Source organism: Acipenser ruthenus, chromosome 27, assembly GCF_902713425.1.
Source record: "Acipenser ruthenus chromosome 27, fAciRut3.2 maternal haplotype, whole genome shotgun sequence".
NCBI classification, from domain to species: Eukaryota; Metazoa; Chordata; class Actinopteri; order Acipenseriformes; family Acipenseridae; genus Acipenser; species Acipenser ruthenus.
The window spans coordinates 334,880-354,775 of NC_081215.1; the positions used below are offsets into that span (position 1 = coordinate 334,880).

Here is a 19,896-nt window from a genome sequence, read left to right on the forward strand (position 1 = left end):
ATTGCATAGCAGTTTCATCCATTCCAGGTTTTAATATGTGCTAGATTAGCCTCAGTGTCTAGGTAACAAGCTCAGGTGTGTTTCATTAAACTCATAGTAAAACCAGGAATGGATCAGACTGCTATGCAATGGCAGTCTTATTTCCATCCCTATGCATGCACACGTATTTGGTTCACTGAGCCCCACAATTTTTCATGGAATTGAAAAGACAGCAAGGACAGGTTAAAGCATGGCTGCGTGTCTTTCAACCAAACTTGTACTGTGCATGATAACGTTGGGATTGAGATGAGCCGCTTCGCCCCATTCCTTTGCTTACAGCTCACAATTTCTCAGTCGGTCAGCTGTACTGTAGTGTGTTTGAATGTCAGCTGTAGGTTGCTTTGAAGATTTATTTTGATCAGGGAGCAGCCTCACTTCCCCTTACCAGACTTTCAGAGGCAGTGCAGACAGACAATGGCTAGGGTTTTATTCTGTGCTCAAGGGCTACAGTAGTACGAGGCTGCCATTGGAGGAACGGCTTCTCCTCCTGAGAAATGTAACAGCACCAGGGTTTAGACATCTGTCCGAGGTCATCCGAGTTATTTTCTGTCCATTTCTAGTTCTACTAGGCTGCTCTTTGCTTGTGTAGACTGACAAAAATGTGCGATTTCCTGTAAATAACTTCTCTGCCAGCGACGCAGGCAGGTTGAAATGGATTCCTGCTGTTCGACCACCAACAGGTGCTTGGGACCAAATCCTGACGTGTTCCAAACTGCGCAGCCTGGTTTCTGCTGAGATGCTGAGAACGATGCCATGTCAGGGCTCTGTAAAGCTAAGCCCCTGGTCCTTGGGGAGCCCAGATTCTTATGTCTTTAGGTCAGCCCAACATTTTTCTGCAGCTGATCAGAAAAGCCCTCTTCCCCTCCCCTTAGCCATTCTTAGCTGGCTCGCATGTAAGAAAATAAAATCTCTCTCTGACTTTTTTTTTTACTGCCACTCCTGGAAAAGCATGTAGAAAGAAAGGTGAAGCATAGGCAAGCATGGTACAGCACAGGCAGGTGAAGCATAGGCAAGCATGGTATAGCACAGGCAGGTGAAGCATAGGCAAGCATGGTACAGCACAGGCAGGTGAAGCATAGGCAAGCATGGTACAGCACAGGCAGGTGAAGCATAGGCAAGCATGGTACAGTACAGGCAGGTGAAGCATAGACAAGCACAGTACAGCACAGGCAGGTGAAGCATAGGCAAGCATGGTACAGCACAGGCAGGTGAAGCATAGGCAAGCATGGTACAGCACAGGCAGGTGAAGTAATGCGCAAATACGTTTGGTAATACAAGATAACAAAAAAAGTAGGCATCTTAAATGGTACCTTGCAGTATTGCAGCAAATTACTGCACATTTACTTTCTGTTATATGGGGGTTCACTGTTGACTCTTTATTTTCTTGTAAGATTCTGCATGTCCATTTAATGCACTACAAGTGTGTATCTGTGCCCCAGTTGTATCAGTGGGTGTGGGTGTGTGAGTGCATGTGTACATGCAGCAGTTTATGCATTCATTGATTAAATGCGATTCCATCAGTTTTCAGTAGCTGTTTAGTATGGTGATAGACTGAAGATCTGTTTCTCCCACTCTCCTGTCTCCAAAGATAATTACTTTTTTGAAACACAGAGACCCCTGCTGGGAGTCATGGGGAAAGAGACTCCTATTGAAAATCCATTATAAAATTCTTATTCCACAACATATTGATTGTATTTAAAAAAAAAAAAGGGTTCTACTTTTTTCGTTTTGGGAATAATAATAATAATAATAATAATAATAATAATAATAATAATAATAATAATAATAAAAACAACAGATGTATTTGTAATTTGATAATGGAGACTTTCATATTAATAGACACATGGAAATGTTATTAATAATAGAATATACAACCGTTGACATTTAAAAAAGTGGAGAAAGAAAATAATCTCAAGGATGGAAATAAGACTCCTATTGCACAGCAGTTTCACCCATTCCAGCTTGATTAGCCACAGCATATATAGGTAACACGCTCAGGTGGGTCTTATTAAACTTGTAGTAAAACCAGGAACGGATCAGACTGCTATGCAATGGGAGTCTTACTTCCATCCCCATGCTGGATTTATAAAGAGCACACTATAGATATGAAGAAGGCCCGTTCTCTTGCAGAATGAATGATGGCTCGCTCGCTCAGGAGTAATTAAAGCAGGAGAGGGCAGTGCGGAGGGGAGCTGTCGGGAGATTTGTGTTTTGGAATGAAGGGACTCTGGTTGCATTTGATGTTGGGGATGGAGTGTGTAGAGGCTGGGGTTTCAGCACAAGGGGATCAGAGACAGAGCAGCGCTCACCATCCTCCCTTTGATGCGTATCCCCAGGCCTGCTCTGCTGCAGAGAGAGCTCAAGCAGAGTCCTGCAAAGTGATTCCGAGCAACTGCGAGCCAGAGATAAGGGAGGGGGACTCGAGCCTCATCCCCGACTTCCATGAGCAAGGCAGACACTTGAAACTGGAGGAATTAGATTTAAGAAGCCCACACAGGGGCTGCCAAAAAAAAAATAAAGAAAAAAGATTCTAGTTTTGGCTCACTCTTAGCTTGCATTTGACAAGACATTGTGTACCTGAATATCAATGAGAACAGAGAGGAGGTATATGAATATACTCTTGCACGTTACTAACTCTTCTGTATTAAGCCTCTCACTGGGCAGAGTGTCAGCTGGCAGGCTCGAGCGACTGAAGATGAGCACACGCATGTAAATGACATGCGTACGGGCACGAATCATCAAACTGTTGATTCTTGTTAGAGACAGGACTAGTCTTAAATACGCAAGATACTTTTGCAATTTGGCAATGATAATAATGTTGTTTTTTTTTTTTTAAGAAGCTTTAGCAAAAAAAAAAAAAAAAAACATGGAAGCTGCCAAAATGAAAAGCAAGCAAATTTAATCATAACCTCCTGGAGGATTATAATTTTTTTTGCATCAGTTTACTGAGAAAATTTGAGAGATTTTTTTTAGTTTTCTCTCTGAATTAGGAGGGGCCCAGGTAAACGATTCAAAAACAGTCACTGATCGCTGTAGATCATTTCAAACAGAGTCTCTTCCCAGTCAGCTAATGAGTGAGGGCAGCATCATATTATGTATCATATTATCAAATGATCGTATTGTGTGTGTAATGTAATATATATATATATATATATATATATATATATATATATATATATATATATATATATATTCAGCATTGTGGCTATAAAATATTATTTCCCTTTGATAGTGTTATTGTTTAACATTTATTGAAATGAGATTTTTACATAGCGATCGGTACCTCCTGGTGGTCAACCTTTGTAACAGCATATCAATGATTCTCGTAAAGGGGGGAGTCAAGTTCCGCTTGACAGATCCTAGGGATCAGTGCAATGGTGCTATAGTGTACTACCCTGTCCACTACAGACAGCAGAATATCGCTCTCTTTATTGGGGTCGGGGGGTGGGGTACAATTTAAAGCAATCTTCAGCACCAAGTAAGTAATGCAAACAAACCTTCAATAATCCGGATGTCCCTTAGTCATTTAAAAAACAAAGTTTGGGTTAGTGGTTTTTCAGTTTTTCTTTTCTTTTGGCAGCTTCGGACTGCAGTGCAGCAACCCTTCTCCCCAGAGAGGAAACATTATTCCCCTCACTCAGATGAAAGGCTGGAGCTGACAATAAAAATGCTATTTAAATGCAAGGGTGTTTGTGTGAGAGAGATTTCCTGCACAAAGTGAGCTGTTGCATCCTGATAAACAGTGAATATAAGGGAATGCGATTTACATTTATCTTGGAGAGGCAGCCAATATAAATTTCACTAAATCCTAGAAGATGAGGATTTAAGTAGGGACTGGCTGAGACCAATTCCGACACTGTGGGTCCCACGCAATAGAAATGCCTATTAGTTTAAAAATTTGATTCCCTTATTTAGTATAGGCATGGGTATAGGCGCTATCTCAAATACCCATCGCATTTTTTTTTCTTATATTGTATTTCATTGCAAAATGAACAAAAATATGAACGCATGCAGCTGTGGATATTCTCCTAGTATAAAATATGGTTTCCCACTCCATGTGACCTCCTTATGCATAACCTCTGTTCCCTTTGCTCCCTGCTTTGTATCAATGTTACACCACAGCAGTATTATAAGTAGTATCCTTCCCAGCTACAGAAGCGTGCTGATTATTATATATTTTACACAGACAAGACAGACGGCAATCAATCTCTTCAATCAATTCTAAATGATCCTGTAGACGCACCAGTAATCCAGTGGGCTATTGGCCACAAATAAAAGCTTCTATTGAAACCGTAGGGCCGGTATGTCTAAATAACACAGACTAATTTAGATCACGGTAGTGTGACCCCAATTGCTACTATGAAATCCACACTATTACCAAATGCATGCTTCCAGCGCATGTAGAAATGTTCTTTACAAAGTGTGCAAGACATTTTCCTAAGGCTTATTGCTTATTGTTGATGTAATATATGCTGCAAGAGTCCAGGCAGTTTTTGCAGTATGGTAAAGATTCTGATCACTTATCTGTGCAGGGCATGTTTGTGACATGGGGTTTCAATTCACACAACTCAGCCCGCTTTCAAATCCTACCTCCCCGAGGCCTCCAGTGAACACTGCCAGGATTGGGGGTGGGAGTTAGCCGCTGAAAGAAAGACTTTGAACAGAATCGGGCCCCCGCCAACACGCCTTGTGTTCGGATCGTTTTCAGCTCCTCGGTGGCCCCCCCTGTGCATGTCAGAGAGGGGCAGGCAGTCAGAATGGGGTTAACAACTCCTCAGCCCTCGTCCAAAACAGAATGGGTTTCACACCCTCAACCACAGACACGACAAAAGCACACACAGTTCTGCAACATAGTCTCTGCTTTAGAGAGGGGGGGGGGGGCAGGACTGATTGACAGGGGGGCTGTTCAGGACAGGGTTCAGCTTGAGCCAGTACCTTTCTTCATGGGAAATTGACAGAATCATTTTTTTAATTTTTTTTTTTGAATTCTTGCCTGCTCCCCGTCCCCCGTTGCGGGGGTGAGATGGGGCTGGTTGGGGGGTCTGGGGGGCGCCCTCTTGCATGAGTTTGCTGTTAGTTCCAGATACCAGTCTGACAGGTGCGAGGCTGTGATTAATTCCCCGGTGCTCTCAGTGTTCCCTGAGCAGTTCACACCCCTGCATCCAACACCACGAGCTGCCTCTCTCCGCGGCTCAGACAACAAGCTACAAAGCGGATCCTTCCCTTATCAACAGGGACAGGAGCCGGTTTGGGGTTCTAGCACTGGCAGGGAGTGTGGAGAAACGCTGGAGAACAATCCTGACCCCCCCAGGGAAGCAAAGCTTTCAGGAGTCCGTGCTTATTGTTACTCGGGATGGAAAAAATGGGGGTGCAATGCAATGTAACCTGCATGCACCCTCAAAAGCAAAGCTGTCAAACAATGGCAGAAATGTGACCTTGAAAGGTTTTACGTTTGGGCTCTACAGACAGACAGATGAAGTACATTGATTCACAGACAGACACAGACAGACAGACAGACAGACAGGTGATCTCCTGTAAAGGGCTGAGTTGCATCATAAGGATGTATCTCATGTACAGCACAGTGTTTCTGCTCCTCTCTCTCTCTCTCTCTCTCTCTCCTCTCTCTCTCCTCTCTCTCTCTCCTCTCTCTCTCGCCCCCCCTCCCCTCCCAAAAAATAATAATAAAAACGAATCTCGTTGAGTCCCAGCTGGCTGGCTCAAACTCCAGGCCTCTCCACTCAGACTCCAGCTGAGAGCTATTTCACTATTTATTTACATGTAATTATCGCTATGAGGTGCAGATATTAACACTGTCAAGAACAATTTGACCTGACATTTTTCACTCTGCCTATGCCCTGCTGTTTTTCACAAACAAACCCCCCTCCCTCTCTCCCCCCCCTAGATCCACCTTGCATTATAGTCAGAGCCTCTAAGTCTGCAGGCCTTGCTTGGCAAACACCGCTATATTGAAATCATTAAAACCTGCCATTTAATTTGGACGAGGCGAGAGTCGGCACTGGGGAAAGGTGGGAGGGAGGGGGCGGCGGGCTGGAGTCTGTGTTCCTGGGGTGAGTATTTATCTAGCAGTAACTGGAGCATTACCGCTGGAAAATAAAGAATTGCAGCACGACGTTTTCTTCAATTGCAGCGTGATAGAGTGCATTAACCTTTGGTTAGGGAAAGGCACACTGAAACATTTAAAATATTAGAAACAGTTTCAGAGGTTTCTGTTAAACAAGAAGAGGTGCACAGGGTGCAGGGAAGGTCACATGAGAACTATAGAGAGAGTGTGTTTGTATTTCTTTTAAGGGAGTGTAGTTTATTGATTTTTTAGATTTATATACTGATACTGTAACAAGAGATTTCAAAATTACCGGACAGCCCGACATTGAGATAGCTACCACTTTTTAAAATGTGCAATCAGATTATGAATGTTGCTATTGCAGGCTTCTCTTAATTGCTGTTAATTTGAGCTGTTTTTACTGTTTCACCATCTGATCTCTGCTATATACTCCAGCACAGTACAAGACAATACCGTTGGCCCTTCAATGCTAAAATTTAAGGCGTCAAACTCTTGTAAATACAATAAACAAGGCCGCAGAGAACGCATTTATTTATTTATTTATTTAAAAATGCTAAAACTACTAAAGATTCATATTCATAAAATTATATTGTGGTATCTTCTTTAAAGCCATTAATAACTAGGCTTAATCTGAGGCCCAGTTCGCTTCAGTGAAGGGCAGTCTGGCTGCAGCAGGGGGCTGGAGGAGAAAGGGTTAAAAGAAGCATATGCAGAATATTTTGAACGGCTAACGCTCCCTGAGAAGTGACAGCTTGTTTTGTCGCTCTCTAATCGCTCTCATCTGTACCCATCTTGTCAATGCCCAGTTTCTGTCACCGGCAATCAGATATCTAATTGGAAACACTTATGGGCCTCCCTCCCCTCTCTCGATTTTTCCTCCCCCCCTCCCTCTCCCTCTCCCCTTCCTCAAACCCATCTCACCAGGCCTCGCAGCGGCCCAGCCGTCGGCGGACGGCACTTTTCACTTTTGATTAACGTGCCTCGGCCAATTAGCGGAGTGACATGCGGCCGGGAGAGGAAATCATTGCTGTCATCTGCTCCCTGCCACTCAGGGGCTCTCGCGCCGCGGCACATCCAGCTTTAATTACACGTGGCTGTGACCAAGCGCGCTAATTACATTTAGGCAATCATCATTATTTTTTTTAAATTGTCATTTTGTTTTTCAAATGAGCGTCCGGACACTTTGCCTTTGAGACGGTCTACCTTGATGTGTGTGTGTGTGTGTGAAGGTGGATTGAGAGGGTGCTGGGGTGGGGGCATCGCTGTTATGGAAACAGTTTCGCACAATATTCTCTGCTAATGACGCACTAGCTAATTTCCACTTAATTTCCACTAATTACGACACCTCTGTCCAGCTTATTAAAAACTTCCAAATAACACTACAAACAAAAACCTGAGCTATGGATGTGTTTGTTGTCATTTTTAAGCAGTGTTTGCATTAAATTAAAAATACACGGTTGTCATGGCTGTTATCTGACGCGCTATGTGCCATAACTAGAATGAAATTACATTTTCAAGTTGAAAGCTGTGCTATTGTGACAGCCATGTGGAATTAACCCCATCTATTTGAAGCCAGCGTCGGGTCAGAAAAGTAACATTTTTGTTCACCACCAATAATAATAATAATAATAATAATAATAAAGGCAAATGAGATTCGTTGGAGAGATAAATAATTCCTTGCATGTAGACTTTTTAAATTGCCGATGTGTTGCTCAACCAGGAGGCGACAGATAGATAGTTTTGCTGCAGCTTTAAAACCTTTGGTTCAACTGATGGAACAGGAAAATGCTGTTAAATGAACCCCCTTCATTTTATTTCTCAGATTTCTTTTTATTTGTAATCCTTTTAATTGCAAATGTTTGGCTACGTAACATCCTAACTATTCAGACCCTGACACTAGGTCACCAGTCTGTATATTTTTATTTTTTCAGCCATCAGAATTAACAGCCAGCATCTCCTGCTCAAATCTGCTCTGCCTAGTGTTTTTTTTTTTTTTTTTCATGCTTCTTAGTCGATTTCTAACCCAATTTTGTAGCCCGCATGACCTTTTTCCAACTTGAAGGTACCTCTTAGGGGCATTTAATTTTGGTTAAATAAAAGGGTATCTCTAACCCAGCAGTTAAGCCAGTCCTCTTAACAGATTAAGAGTCTCTCCACTGATCACCTCTTTGGCGTGGTGGAGTTGGGAGATGAACAGACAGTCGTATCAGGCAGGCGGGCAGGCAGGCAGGCAGACTGGCCCCCAGGCCTGCAATCCTCCAGGACTCTTTGTACTTCCCAAAGCCACTAGCTCCTCTCTCTTAGCGTTTACTCAAGCCAGCAAAATCGGAATGAGAGGATGAGGATGAGGAGGAGGAGGATGAAGATGAGGAGGATGAGGATGAGGAGGATGAGGATGAGGAGGGGGGGGCAGCAGAGGCAGTACTTGGGAAGCAATAAGACAGACACAGACAGACTGTCATTACTAACACCTGCAGGGGGTTGAGACAGGAGGGGATCGCTCGCACATCATGGTTCACTACATTTTTTATTTTATTTTTTAAAGAAAAAAAAAGATCCTTATTGGTTTTGCCGTTTTAACTTTAATTGTGAGCCTCCGCGCTGAATGTCAAGTCCTGGGCTGTCGTACTGCACCTCTCTCCTGTAGTCTGTAACTGATTTCAGTGTCAGAATGTGCTCACATCCTCCAGGTTCTCTACTGCTCTCTCTATCCACTGCTGCAGCGCTCTGTGCATCTGTGTGGATCATGGGCTGAACGGTTACTCCAGTCTTTATACAACTATTATACATACATACATACATACATACATACATATATATATATATCACTCCGTTATACAAACTGCTCAGCATTATAATTCAAGGGCTCTTAAACACACACAGTTGACTGTTTTTCAGTTTTGTCACAAATACATTAAATTGTAATAGGAGTTCATTAAAGACTGGAGAGAATGCTCATATACAGTTCTATCTATCTATCTATCTATCTATCTATCTATCTATCTATCTATCTATCTATCTATCTATATATATATATAGCAGGAACTCGCGTTACTACATAGTCTTTATTATTTGAATGATCTGTTTAATCCATGCAACAGTAAATAGACTTTGACAAAAGCATTTGTCTAATTTTATTACCAGTGTTCTAGAAAATCAACCTTTTAGGTATTTACATCATTGTCTCCTTGTATCGTCAGGCTAAGATTTTAACTTGGTTCCTGCAGAGTTGGAATCGTTTTTATTTATTTATTTATTTATTGTCAGGCTTAACATTTAAGCTTACACAAAAAAAAAAATCTATAATGTGACAGTTAAGGAAATGAAGATCTTATAAAGGGTCTTGTGAATGCACTGCGTGTTTATCTGAAAGGACGCACATTGTATCCTTTTACAGTTCAACATTCATACAGCCCGGGGGCAGACGGCTCACAACTTGAGAGAATTAATTACTTTTTTTTTTATTTTTCTTTCTTTTTTTTATTATTATTTATAAAGTAATCTATCTCTTGGGAAGAAGCAGGAATGCCTGGAGGCTGAGTCCTTTCCACCAGGCCCTGGTTAGCATTATCTGCACAGACAGCGCGCACACACACACACACACACACACAAACGAGATGCAGCTACTGTGGGTGGAAGGGGGCGGGAGGAGGGGTTTAGTAAAATGAAAGTTGGGCCTGGGGTTGTTTGTCCTCCCGGGTGATTGGCAGCAGGTAGTTTTTCCTTTTTGCCACCCCTATCTGATGAAGTGCTAACAGATGTCGAGACACTATTGATTTTTATTTAGCGGTGATAATACAGCAGGAAATAATAGATTACAAACTGCAGCCCAGCCAAGTTCCAGACCCCTGCGTACTTTCTTTTTGCCCCTCTCTTTCTCTCTCTCTCTCGTGTGCTTCAGGGCAAGGCTGTTCAAGGTTAAGTTAACAAGTTTGAGAAAATTTATTTTGTTGAACTAGTCTGAGTCGCCCCACGCATGCTTAAGCAGCAACTCCTGACAGTACATGATGATAAAGGAATGTCATGGATTCATCAGAGCACGCGAGTCACCTGTCGTGCAAGTCCTGCGGATCTTCTAGAATTGCAGTAACATTCTAGAATTGAGAAACAAACACATGATACGGTTGTATGTATGTGTGCATGTATACATATATATATATACATTGCTCAAAAGAGCCAACTTCCCAATGTTTCAGTATGTTTAACATGCCTTTGTTGAAAACAGTGGAGGTACTGGCAGGCTTTTGATGCCACGGCAACTACACTTATTTCTGTTTAGATCTATTAATGTGCTTCTGATATAATTTACAACATAGTTAACGATGTATTGAACCACAATTCTGTTTAAACCTTCTATAAATGATGTAAACGGTTTAGTTGAAATTCAATTGTGTCGAATTTATTAAATAAGTGTCTTCAGTAACAGCTGCATGCAATACCGTCTCGAACTCCAGGAGTTGTTTTTTTTTATTTGGCTGGAGGCTGTTGAAACAATAAGTGTTGTACATTCTGAAGTTGAACCGCGGGCCCTTTTAGAAAAGGGAGTGTGCAGTGTGTAGCCGGGATATTTCTGCTGCTTCGTCTGGCTGGCAGAGTGAAAGGCCTGTGTGCACAATGAACCACCATGGTTCTCGCGGCTGATAAAGGGCGCGCTTTACCTCTCGCAGAGCAGCAGCATTTTCAATTCGCCCCTTTAATTGATGTCAGCGAGGTTATGCTAAATGTGAAGATTTGAATAATTCTGCTTTCAGCGCAATAATGGCATCACCGAGGCTACAGCCCTGCTTAGCCGCGCGGCTGAATAGACGAGTCAGACTAAACCGCCACCCCGTTTCTCTGCTCTCATATTCCTCTTTGGCGTCCCGTGCGCTTTGCCCCCGCGCTCATCTGATTAAAAACAGCCGTCCCGCAGAGACGCGACGCTCCCTTCAAACTTATTAAGCTAACAAAGCCGCTGTTTTCTGCTGCTGTTATATATGAAATGATATTATGTTATTACTGTTGTTGTTATTGTCGTTGCGAAAGAAAGACAGGGGGGGGGGGTGGGGAGCAATTCAAATCCAACCATTCAATGGGGTTTTGCAATTCCTAGGCTGGTTGGAGACAGAATTAAGACTTTGAGAATTTGAGGAATTTTGAAGGCAAGTCGGAGAAACAGAATAATTGTCAGCCACTCGTATTACACAGGAAGAATGTTATGCATATGAACTTGTTCTGAAATGTATGACAAGTGAACCCCAGTACACACACACGCACACACACACACACACACACACTACCTACACACACACACACACACTAAACACACACTACACACACACACACACTAAACACACACTACACAGACACACACACACACACACTATACACACACACTACCTACACACTACATACACACACACACTACACACACACACACACACACACTATACACACACACACACTACATACACACAAACACTACACACACACACACGCACACACACACACACACACAGCTTCAAGTTTGCATTTTTTCCAGTATTACTGATTATTAATCTTCCGAGTTAGGTGGATAACAAAGCCTGCTCAGGCATTGCAAAATGCGTGCCAGTTTTGGTTTTTTTTTTAAGGAAAAACATCTGTTGTTCGAGTTGCACAACGAAAAAATAAACAACCCGAGGGCGCGTTTCAGAGCTCCTGAGAGCTCCTCAGCTGTTTCTTCTTACTGCTGAAACAATGGCAGCTCTTTGGAGAGGTCTTTTCATATTTTCTGTTGTGTTTCGCCACGTTTGAGAAACCTGGGCTCGGTTTCACACACCACTTCAGGGATGCAGGTCTGCCAAATCCACTTTTAATTCTGCAGAGGAACAGAAAAGAAAACATCAGATCTCTGCTAAAACTATACCGGGCCCTAGTCAACAAACATTAAAGGACTGGTTTTTAAGAACTGTTTTGAGAATCTGGTTTCTAAACATTCCATGAGTTTAAATAAGAATGAACTGTCAAACGCTCTCACTAAAGTTTTCAAACTTGAATTAATTAAATGTTCTTAAAAAAAAAAAAACATTCCTTAAAAAAGACCTTCAAGTTTTTGTGAATGAGGCTCATATACTACTGCGTACAGTGTTGCATAAATAGAGGTGTTTTTTGCCTGCAAAGTGCTTGGACTGCATTGCTGTGAAGCTGCAGCTCACACTCGTTGAGAGAAGCAGTTTGCTGAGTGCTCGTCAAGGGGCTGAGCAGGAGGGGGGAGTCCTGTTGCCTCAGCCCAGTCCCCTTAACCAACACCATGATGGGCTAATTGGTTTAGCAGCCCCAGTACAGAGAGGGCGAAAGGGCAGCAGAGCGTGGAGAGTGAGAATCCAAGCCTGATGTTAGGAGAGGATGCTGCGTGGTGTCTGTCAATGAGGAGCATGTGTGGGGTAACCTTGCAGGCTGGAAGCCACAGCGCTACCAACAGCAGCCCTCGCCTGGCATGCTGGGAGAGCTGGATGTGGGGTTAGGGCCTTTTCTAACAAACCTTTATTTACACGTTTACGATATTCCAGCCAGGTTCTTTAAACCCGTTCCAGACTGTTAACCTGCAAAAGGCATTTTATTCAACTCTTTAGAAAAAGTGTTATGAATCGGGTGTATTTTAAAGACGTTGATAACAACCTGCCTTAGCTTACAAAATACCCTTAGAAAAGTTCACCACAGAATTTTTCCACAGTATTTATGCAGTTTTCCCCCCTGCTTTTCCCAAGGCTACACTACGCATTTACCATACCCTTGTTTGCCATATTTATTAGCATGCTTTACCGTAGCTCGCTGTTCTGTACAATGCTTACCTAAGCTTTATTACACTTTGCTACGCTTTTACTGTGGTAAACTTTTATAACAGTACCTGCGCTTTGTACTGTATTGAAAAGTTTTTAAATAACTGAACTACACTACATCGGTATGAATCTAATCCACACAAAGAAATCCAATGTTAAAATGTGTTACAGGACATCGATGTGTGCTTGTTTAAACATTTTAAAAATCTTGGAATATCATTAAATTATTATTATTATTAGTTTATTTAGCAGACGCCTTTATCCAAGGCGACTTACAGAGACTAGGGTGTGTGAACTATGCATCAGCTGCAGAGTCACTTACAATTACGTCTCACCCGAAAGACGGAGCACAAGGAGGTTAAGTGACTTGCTCAGGGTCACACAATGAGTCAGTTGCTGAGGCGGGATTTGAACTGGGGACCTCCTGGTTACAAGCCCCTTTCTTTAACCACTGGACCACACAGCCTCCTATGCATTAAAGCATTTGATTGGACTCGCTGAGGCTTTAGGGGTCCACCTTTAAAAAAAAAATTTAAAAAAAACCTTTATCACAGGCAGTGCTCTCAGCCTTTTCAGAATATCCACTCCTGTTTTGGAAAGAGATACGACGCAATGAGCAATACAATCTCAGGAGGATATGCAGCGTTGTTCGGATTATTGCAAACACTCTCACTCTTCATGGCTGGTGGGATGGATGTCTGGAGAGCTGGGAGCTGTAGATGATGTATTCCCTGAGTGTGTGTTTCCCAGTCTGCCTCGGGACAGGAGCAGCCTGGCACGGAGACGCTGTGACAGACCCTGCCCTCATTATCAGGCTCCCGGGCTGAACTGCACCTCTGATATTGAAACCTCAGCCGCAGCTCACTCCGGAGCTGTACTGTTAGCTCGGAGGCAGAGGCACCAGGCTAGACTAGAGATCTATATTAAATGTCACCGGCTAAGTAGCACCTACAGCTATGGCCACAAGTTTTCACCCTATAGAATGAATTCATTTTGCTTTGTAAAGTCGAGTGTATATAACTGCAATATTGAGATCCAAGTACCATGTTGTGACAGATGTTGATCTCCCCTTTTAATATTGAATTATTTTAGGATTTGACCTTGATGTATAATATAATTGCAAATGTATTTCCTTAGCTTTTAATGCACATTGTTAGCTAACCGTGCTCAAGGTGAGAGATGAATTCTGAATTCTGAATTCTTACCCCTCCACAGGTGATGAGTATTCTGAGTAACCCCAGCGGTGTGCCCCACCAGTCCCAGCACGACTTCTCCATCTCGCCCCTCCACGGGAGCCTGGACTCCTCCAACGCCATCTCTGCCAGCTGCAGCCAGCGCTCGGAGTCCCTCAAGGGGGTGGACAGTCTGCCCACATCGCAGTCCTACTGCCCACCCACCTACAGCACCACCGGCTACAGCGTGGACCCCGTCACCGCCGGATACCAGTACAGCCAGTACGGACAGAGTGAGTTTCCACCCCCACCTATTGCATTGCATAGCACACAGCGCCCCCCGGTGGTAAATCCGTGTAACTTTAAAATCATAGTGGAATCCTGGCAAACCAAGTATAAAGAATTGTACAGATCATTGTTGCAGTAAATGCATAGTTAAAAGTGGAGGAAGCGTGTTTAACTGCCAAATACCTTACAAGCGTACTGTTACTACCGCATCAAAGTCATATTTTCTAAATGGTGTTTAAATGGTAGTTAAAATCTAAGTGCAACTTACTAATGCCAGCAAATAATAGCAGAGGAGCCCTGCTGCACACCAGAACAAATCCGCACTGATTCGTATGAAACTCGACCCTGGAAGCCTAAAGCCAAGTTGAAGAGGGAATGACTGTGAGCTGTCACACAATGGATAAAATATCACGACCACAAAAGTAGGAGCAGTGTTTCAGATGAGGTCTGTACCGCCCTGCTTGGCACGGAAATGCAGCAGCATTAACTGTAGGTTATAATAAATAACAATGCAATTGTGTTGAGAGGAAGTGTTGCATGAAGGCTGTCACTGACGAGCAGGAATGTTTATCAATGTAACTCTTTGCCATGTCTTAAACCGCCCCCCCTCCTCACGCACACACACACGTGCAGACACACACACGCACACACACACACACACACGCTCCGAACTTTGATATGTTACAGTTTCTCGTCCTCTCGACAGGATTTTGGCTGCCGTGAAAATAAGTGCTGCTAAGTGGAGTCCAGTCTATCTACCAGTGAAATATAAGAGAGCAGGTTTCACCTGAAAGACTTGCATAGCTAGGGGTTCAGACAGCCCTTTCCCGGTGACCAGGTTTCTAATTCAGAGGAACGAGAACGTTCGAATAGAGCTGACATTGTTACAAACACTGAAGAGGTGATTTGGAAAAAAAAAGAAGGAAACAGGGAGATTTCCACGCACAGCGCCACCGCGGTGCAGAAAGAGGATCGGGGCTTCAGCGGGTTTGCAAACAGGGATGATCGTCAGCTGGCAGCCCATTCTGCTTGTAACTGTTCCAGCAGGCCCTGCTATATACAGTACGGGCAGAGGAGATGTTTTGTTTAGTGAACTGAAAGTGATTCAGGCGAGGATATTAACCAGATTGTCAGAGAGAAGACCACACAATAAGCCAGTCAGTCACTGAGCTGGGATTTGAACCCGGGATCTCCTGCATGCTGTTTGATATAGCGTTGCCCTAAAACAGAATCAAATACCGTTTTGATTTTAAGGATTAAAACACACAAAGGCCCGGGCTGTATACTAAGGAGCAGGATTAGGGAGTTGGCTCCCTGTCTCCACTCCAGCTTTCTGAAATGCAATGTTAGTCCAAGTGCAAACACTAATACAGAACAATATTATTGTTGTGGGACAGCGCGCTCAGCTCGAAGCCCCCGAAGGGTTAAAGGTGCTTCCTCTCTCTCTCCTTTTCCTGACCCCCCTGTCCTTGCAGTGTCCTCCCTGACCCCTGACCCCCATTCGCCGCGCCTCTTCCACAATCAGGCCCTCTCTAATGTCTTTAACTCCTGCTATTAAATTGAAACCTTGTCAGGAAGCCTGGGCTGATCAATACCTGGGGATAGGGTGGGGGGGGGGAGCAATCTGCCCTCCGACCCCAGCCGCTTGCCTCTGGATACAAAGAGACACGTGCTCTTGATAAAAATCTCCAGCCCAAATACCGATACCAGATATTTCCAATCAGGCTCCAGCCCGCAGGTGCTGTGTTAGTCACACCCTGGTGTGTGTAGAAGCCAGCAGGGAGACAGTGTTAGCGCCAGCCAGCACAGTCTGCAGCGAGGGGAGAGGGAACGAACCACATCAAACGCTGCCCAGCGCGGGATATGGAAACCCCTCTCTGTGTGACTTTTGTTGAGAGCAGTTTGCCAAAAACAACACACAAATAAATAGATTAAAAAGGGAACCACTGTTTCTCATATTTCACTGAAAATAAAAATGCTGGCAGAGTTAGTTACAGGAATAAAATAAACAACGCAGCGTCAGTTTTTGGTCTGTATGCTTTATGATTTGTCTAAACTAATCTAAACTAGGTGCAATGTAATCTTCATGGTTTTGTGTCACAGTTGTGTTTGTGTGTGTGTGTGCGTTTTTGGCGTGTGTCTGTGTGTCAGCGTGCATGTGTCAGGATTGTAGGATTAATGAAAGGCTGAAAATTCCCAAAGATCGCTTCTGCCTAATGATGAAAATGATAGCAGATAGAAGCGTGAAAAGAATCTAAATAGAAATGACAAGTCCAATATAAATTTCTGTCTGGAAGGGATCCCCTTTGGGGCTCTAGCAGAATGACAGGATGCTGACAGGATGGGCTTGTTTACTTGTCAAGCGAGGACTGCTGGTTACCAAAGCCAGTTCTGAAAGAAAGAAAGAAAGAAAGAGAAAGAAAGAAAGAAGGAAGGAAAGAAAGAAACGGTGGAAAACACATTAGCAGAGATGAAATTAATCTCATCAAGTTTACAGGCAACATCGGATTTCCTGTCATAAAGAAAAGAGATGCAGCTGTCACGGCAAAAACACGTTTTTTTTTTTTGTTTTTTTTTTGCTTTTAGTCTTATATCACCATACAAACAATACATGCCTCTATTACAATATAGCGGGATAACCAGTACAGCCAATATGGACAGAGTGAGTTTCCCTGCATAGCACACAGCGCCCCCCGCTGGTGACTCAGTGTAACTTCTACCACTAATACACACTGTCGTTTGCGTAACAACTCATTCTCTTTCTCCGTTCCTTTCACAGCTGCGGTGGACTACTTGGCTAAGAACGTGAGCTTGTCTACGCAGAGGAGGATGAAGTTGGGGGATCACTCGGCCGTCCTGGGGCTGCTGCAGGTGGAAACAGGACAAGCCTACTGAACCAGGAGGAGTCCGGCAGCACACCCCTCCATCCCACCAGCCCCCCCTCTCACACTTCAACACTCATTCCAACACAGAGCTCTCTCTCTGTGCGCGAGCGAGCGAGCGTCTCGTCTGTGCGTCAAAAACGAAGGCACCCCCCCACGCAGCGACAACTAAGAGACGCAGAGAATCTACCACCAAAACATTACTGGAGACCGACAAAGACAGCACAAGAGCTCATTTTGAATCTTAATCTTAACTTGCTGTTTTATAGTAATTATTATTGTTGTTGTTATTAATATTTTTTTGTTTTTTTTTATTCGTAGATTTTTTTTTTGGTTGTTGTAAATGTTAACAGGTAGTTGTTTGAAAGAGATTGTGTAAATGGTTTATTCTGATTGGATGGAAGAGACTTCAGAATACTGTATCGATGTAGAGAGACAATCTCTGCGGTTGCTGTAGGAACCCGTAGATGATCAAATAAAAAAAGGAGAATCTTACAAGTTAACATTCCAAAATAACTCAAACCAACAGGCGTGGGACGTTTAGCTGTGAAAATAAAACTAATCGGCCACAGTCAAACACCATACAGAGTGCTCCTTCTGAAGCGTTCAGAGAAGAGGAAAATTGAGACAATAATAAAAAAAAGGTTCTTCAATTGAACACTTGTTTTTTTCCCCATAACAAGACCAAGCTTAGGTTTCCTTTTCCAGATTGAGTTTGTCATTTTCGTAAACTCTCTTTGCCTCGACACCTCTAAAGAAGGAGATGCAGAAAAATCTATATCTGCACGAAGGGACCATGTGGCTCCAGCTACTGTGATGCCTGTGGCACAGTAAAACATCCCAGTAGGACAGGATTTATACCACTCCACTGGAGTTAGTGTGTGTGTTTAAAGAGGGGATTAACTCTGATGCTGAGAATTTAAAAGACTCTCTAAGGGTGCTGCTGTCATATATATATATAAAAATCTAATAAAAAGAACAGCGTGGTTGCTTTGAAGAACTTGGTTTAGTTGCAGAACCCTGTGTCTCTCTTGGACTTTCCTGTCTTTTAGCATCAGGGTTGCCTGAGTTTACTGTCTCAGCTCTTTGATTTCCGGCAGTACGCATTCACAGATGTAAAAAGAAACACCTTTTAATAGCAAATATCGAACATTTTTGTGTAGCACTCCTCCTAGTTAATCTTGGACACCCTCGATATAGTCGCATATACAGTTCATTGTACAGCGGACATAAACGTGATTGTGTGTTGTATGTTTCTGAAGAGCATATGTTTTATACTAAAACAAAGCGTGCAGTGGTAGATTGAAAGGGAGATCAATGATGTGCTTTTAATTTACATTCCTTTATAATATGTTTATTTTTTTTAAAAACTGCGTTAATGTGTTAGAAAAAAAAAAAATTGCAACCTGACAGATTGTATCGCTTTTGCTCACTGGAAAAAAAAATCATTTAAAATTATTATTATTATTTTTTAAATAAACAAACAAACACCCACCTCATTCATCCATGCAATATGGACACATCTACAATGGATAAAGTGACTGAGGACCATTCCATTTGAAAGTGTTTTGAGTTTACATTTTTGCAGTTACTACTGGAAGCAAAGCTCCATTATTGTGGTTCGATATGCCAATGTGACATTCCAGGCACACGTGACCAGGCTGCCTCAGCCTCTTCTATCCTCAGCTGAAGCTCGGCTGGAGGCAGGACCAATGACAATGCCTCTTCACGGCATGGGAGAGCTGAAGCCTCAGACATTTTCTCCAGTTTCTCAACAAAAACAAATCGGTCTTCTTCAGCCAGGAACTTTGCAGGCGCATGCGTGTGCGCGCGCGCTCGGCTGAGAACTGCGACAGGAGGATTTGAGGTATCTTCAGGATTAACAAGAAAAAAGATAAACTTTCTCTCCTCCTTCGCCAAAACAGATCTTTCAAGACTTTGTGTATTTAAAAAAAAAAAAAAAAAAAAAAAAAATTCTAGTGTATAACACCCATTTCTAACACTTGCATTTATCGACGTTGAGATATTTATAGCACTATATGACCCCCCCACCCCCCCGTTCTTCCCTGACCTGACCCCCCCCCCCAGCCCCCAGCCCCCAGCCCCCAGCCCGAACCCGTTGACTTGCTGTTTTGTTGCACCTGTGTTTTGCTTTATTACATTTCTGTTCAGCATGTGTGTATATTATCATGGCATAATTTATTCTGCTGTATGAAGTATTAGCGTAGTGGGAACTTGTATCAGCATTTACTACCTGCAGCCTGTTGGTGTCTTACCTGTAACACTGGCGTAACTGTTATCCATTAAAGCTCTAAAAACGAACGTGTCTGCTGGCCATGTCTGCTTTTCTTTCTCTTAGAGTTGGAAAATTCATTTAGATCAGTGTTTCCCAACTTTGACCCTAAAACAGGGCTGGCCAAAGCTGGCCTTTCCAGTCCTGGTCTTTGTTCCAACCCTGTTCTAAATAGTTTAACGGAACCAATTAAACCTCCGTCCAGACCCTGAAGCAGTTAATGATCTCATTGTACCTGTTAGTCCTGGAGTGGAACAGCCCGCCAGGACTGGGATCGGACTCCCCTGTCCTAGAAGTCCATTCCAGTCCAGTCCTGGGAAGAGAACCAGCAGCCTTTGAA

At 43.2% G+C, this 19,896-nt stretch overlaps 1 protein-coding gene across 2 annotated transcripts in view; it reads left to right on the forward strand.

Moving 5' to 3' along the window:
- The window catches only part of LOC117425012 (paired box protein Pax-7), a 100,350-nt gene extending 80,765 nt beyond the window's left edge, over nucleotides 1–19,585 (forward strand). For both annotated transcript variants that reach the window (XM_059002101.1, XM_059002102.1), the window contains 2 exons: nucleotides 14,137–14,386; nucleotides 17,161–19,585. In XM_059002101.1, the coding sequence (XP_058858084.1) occupies nucleotides 14,137–14,386; nucleotides 17,161–17,276 (366 nt within the window). In that variant the 3' untranslated portion in view covers nucleotides 17,277–19,585. The remainder of the gene's footprint in view (nucleotides 1–14,136; nucleotides 14,387–17,160) is intronic.
- The last annotated feature ends 311 nt before the right edge of the window (nucleotides 19,586–19,896 follow it).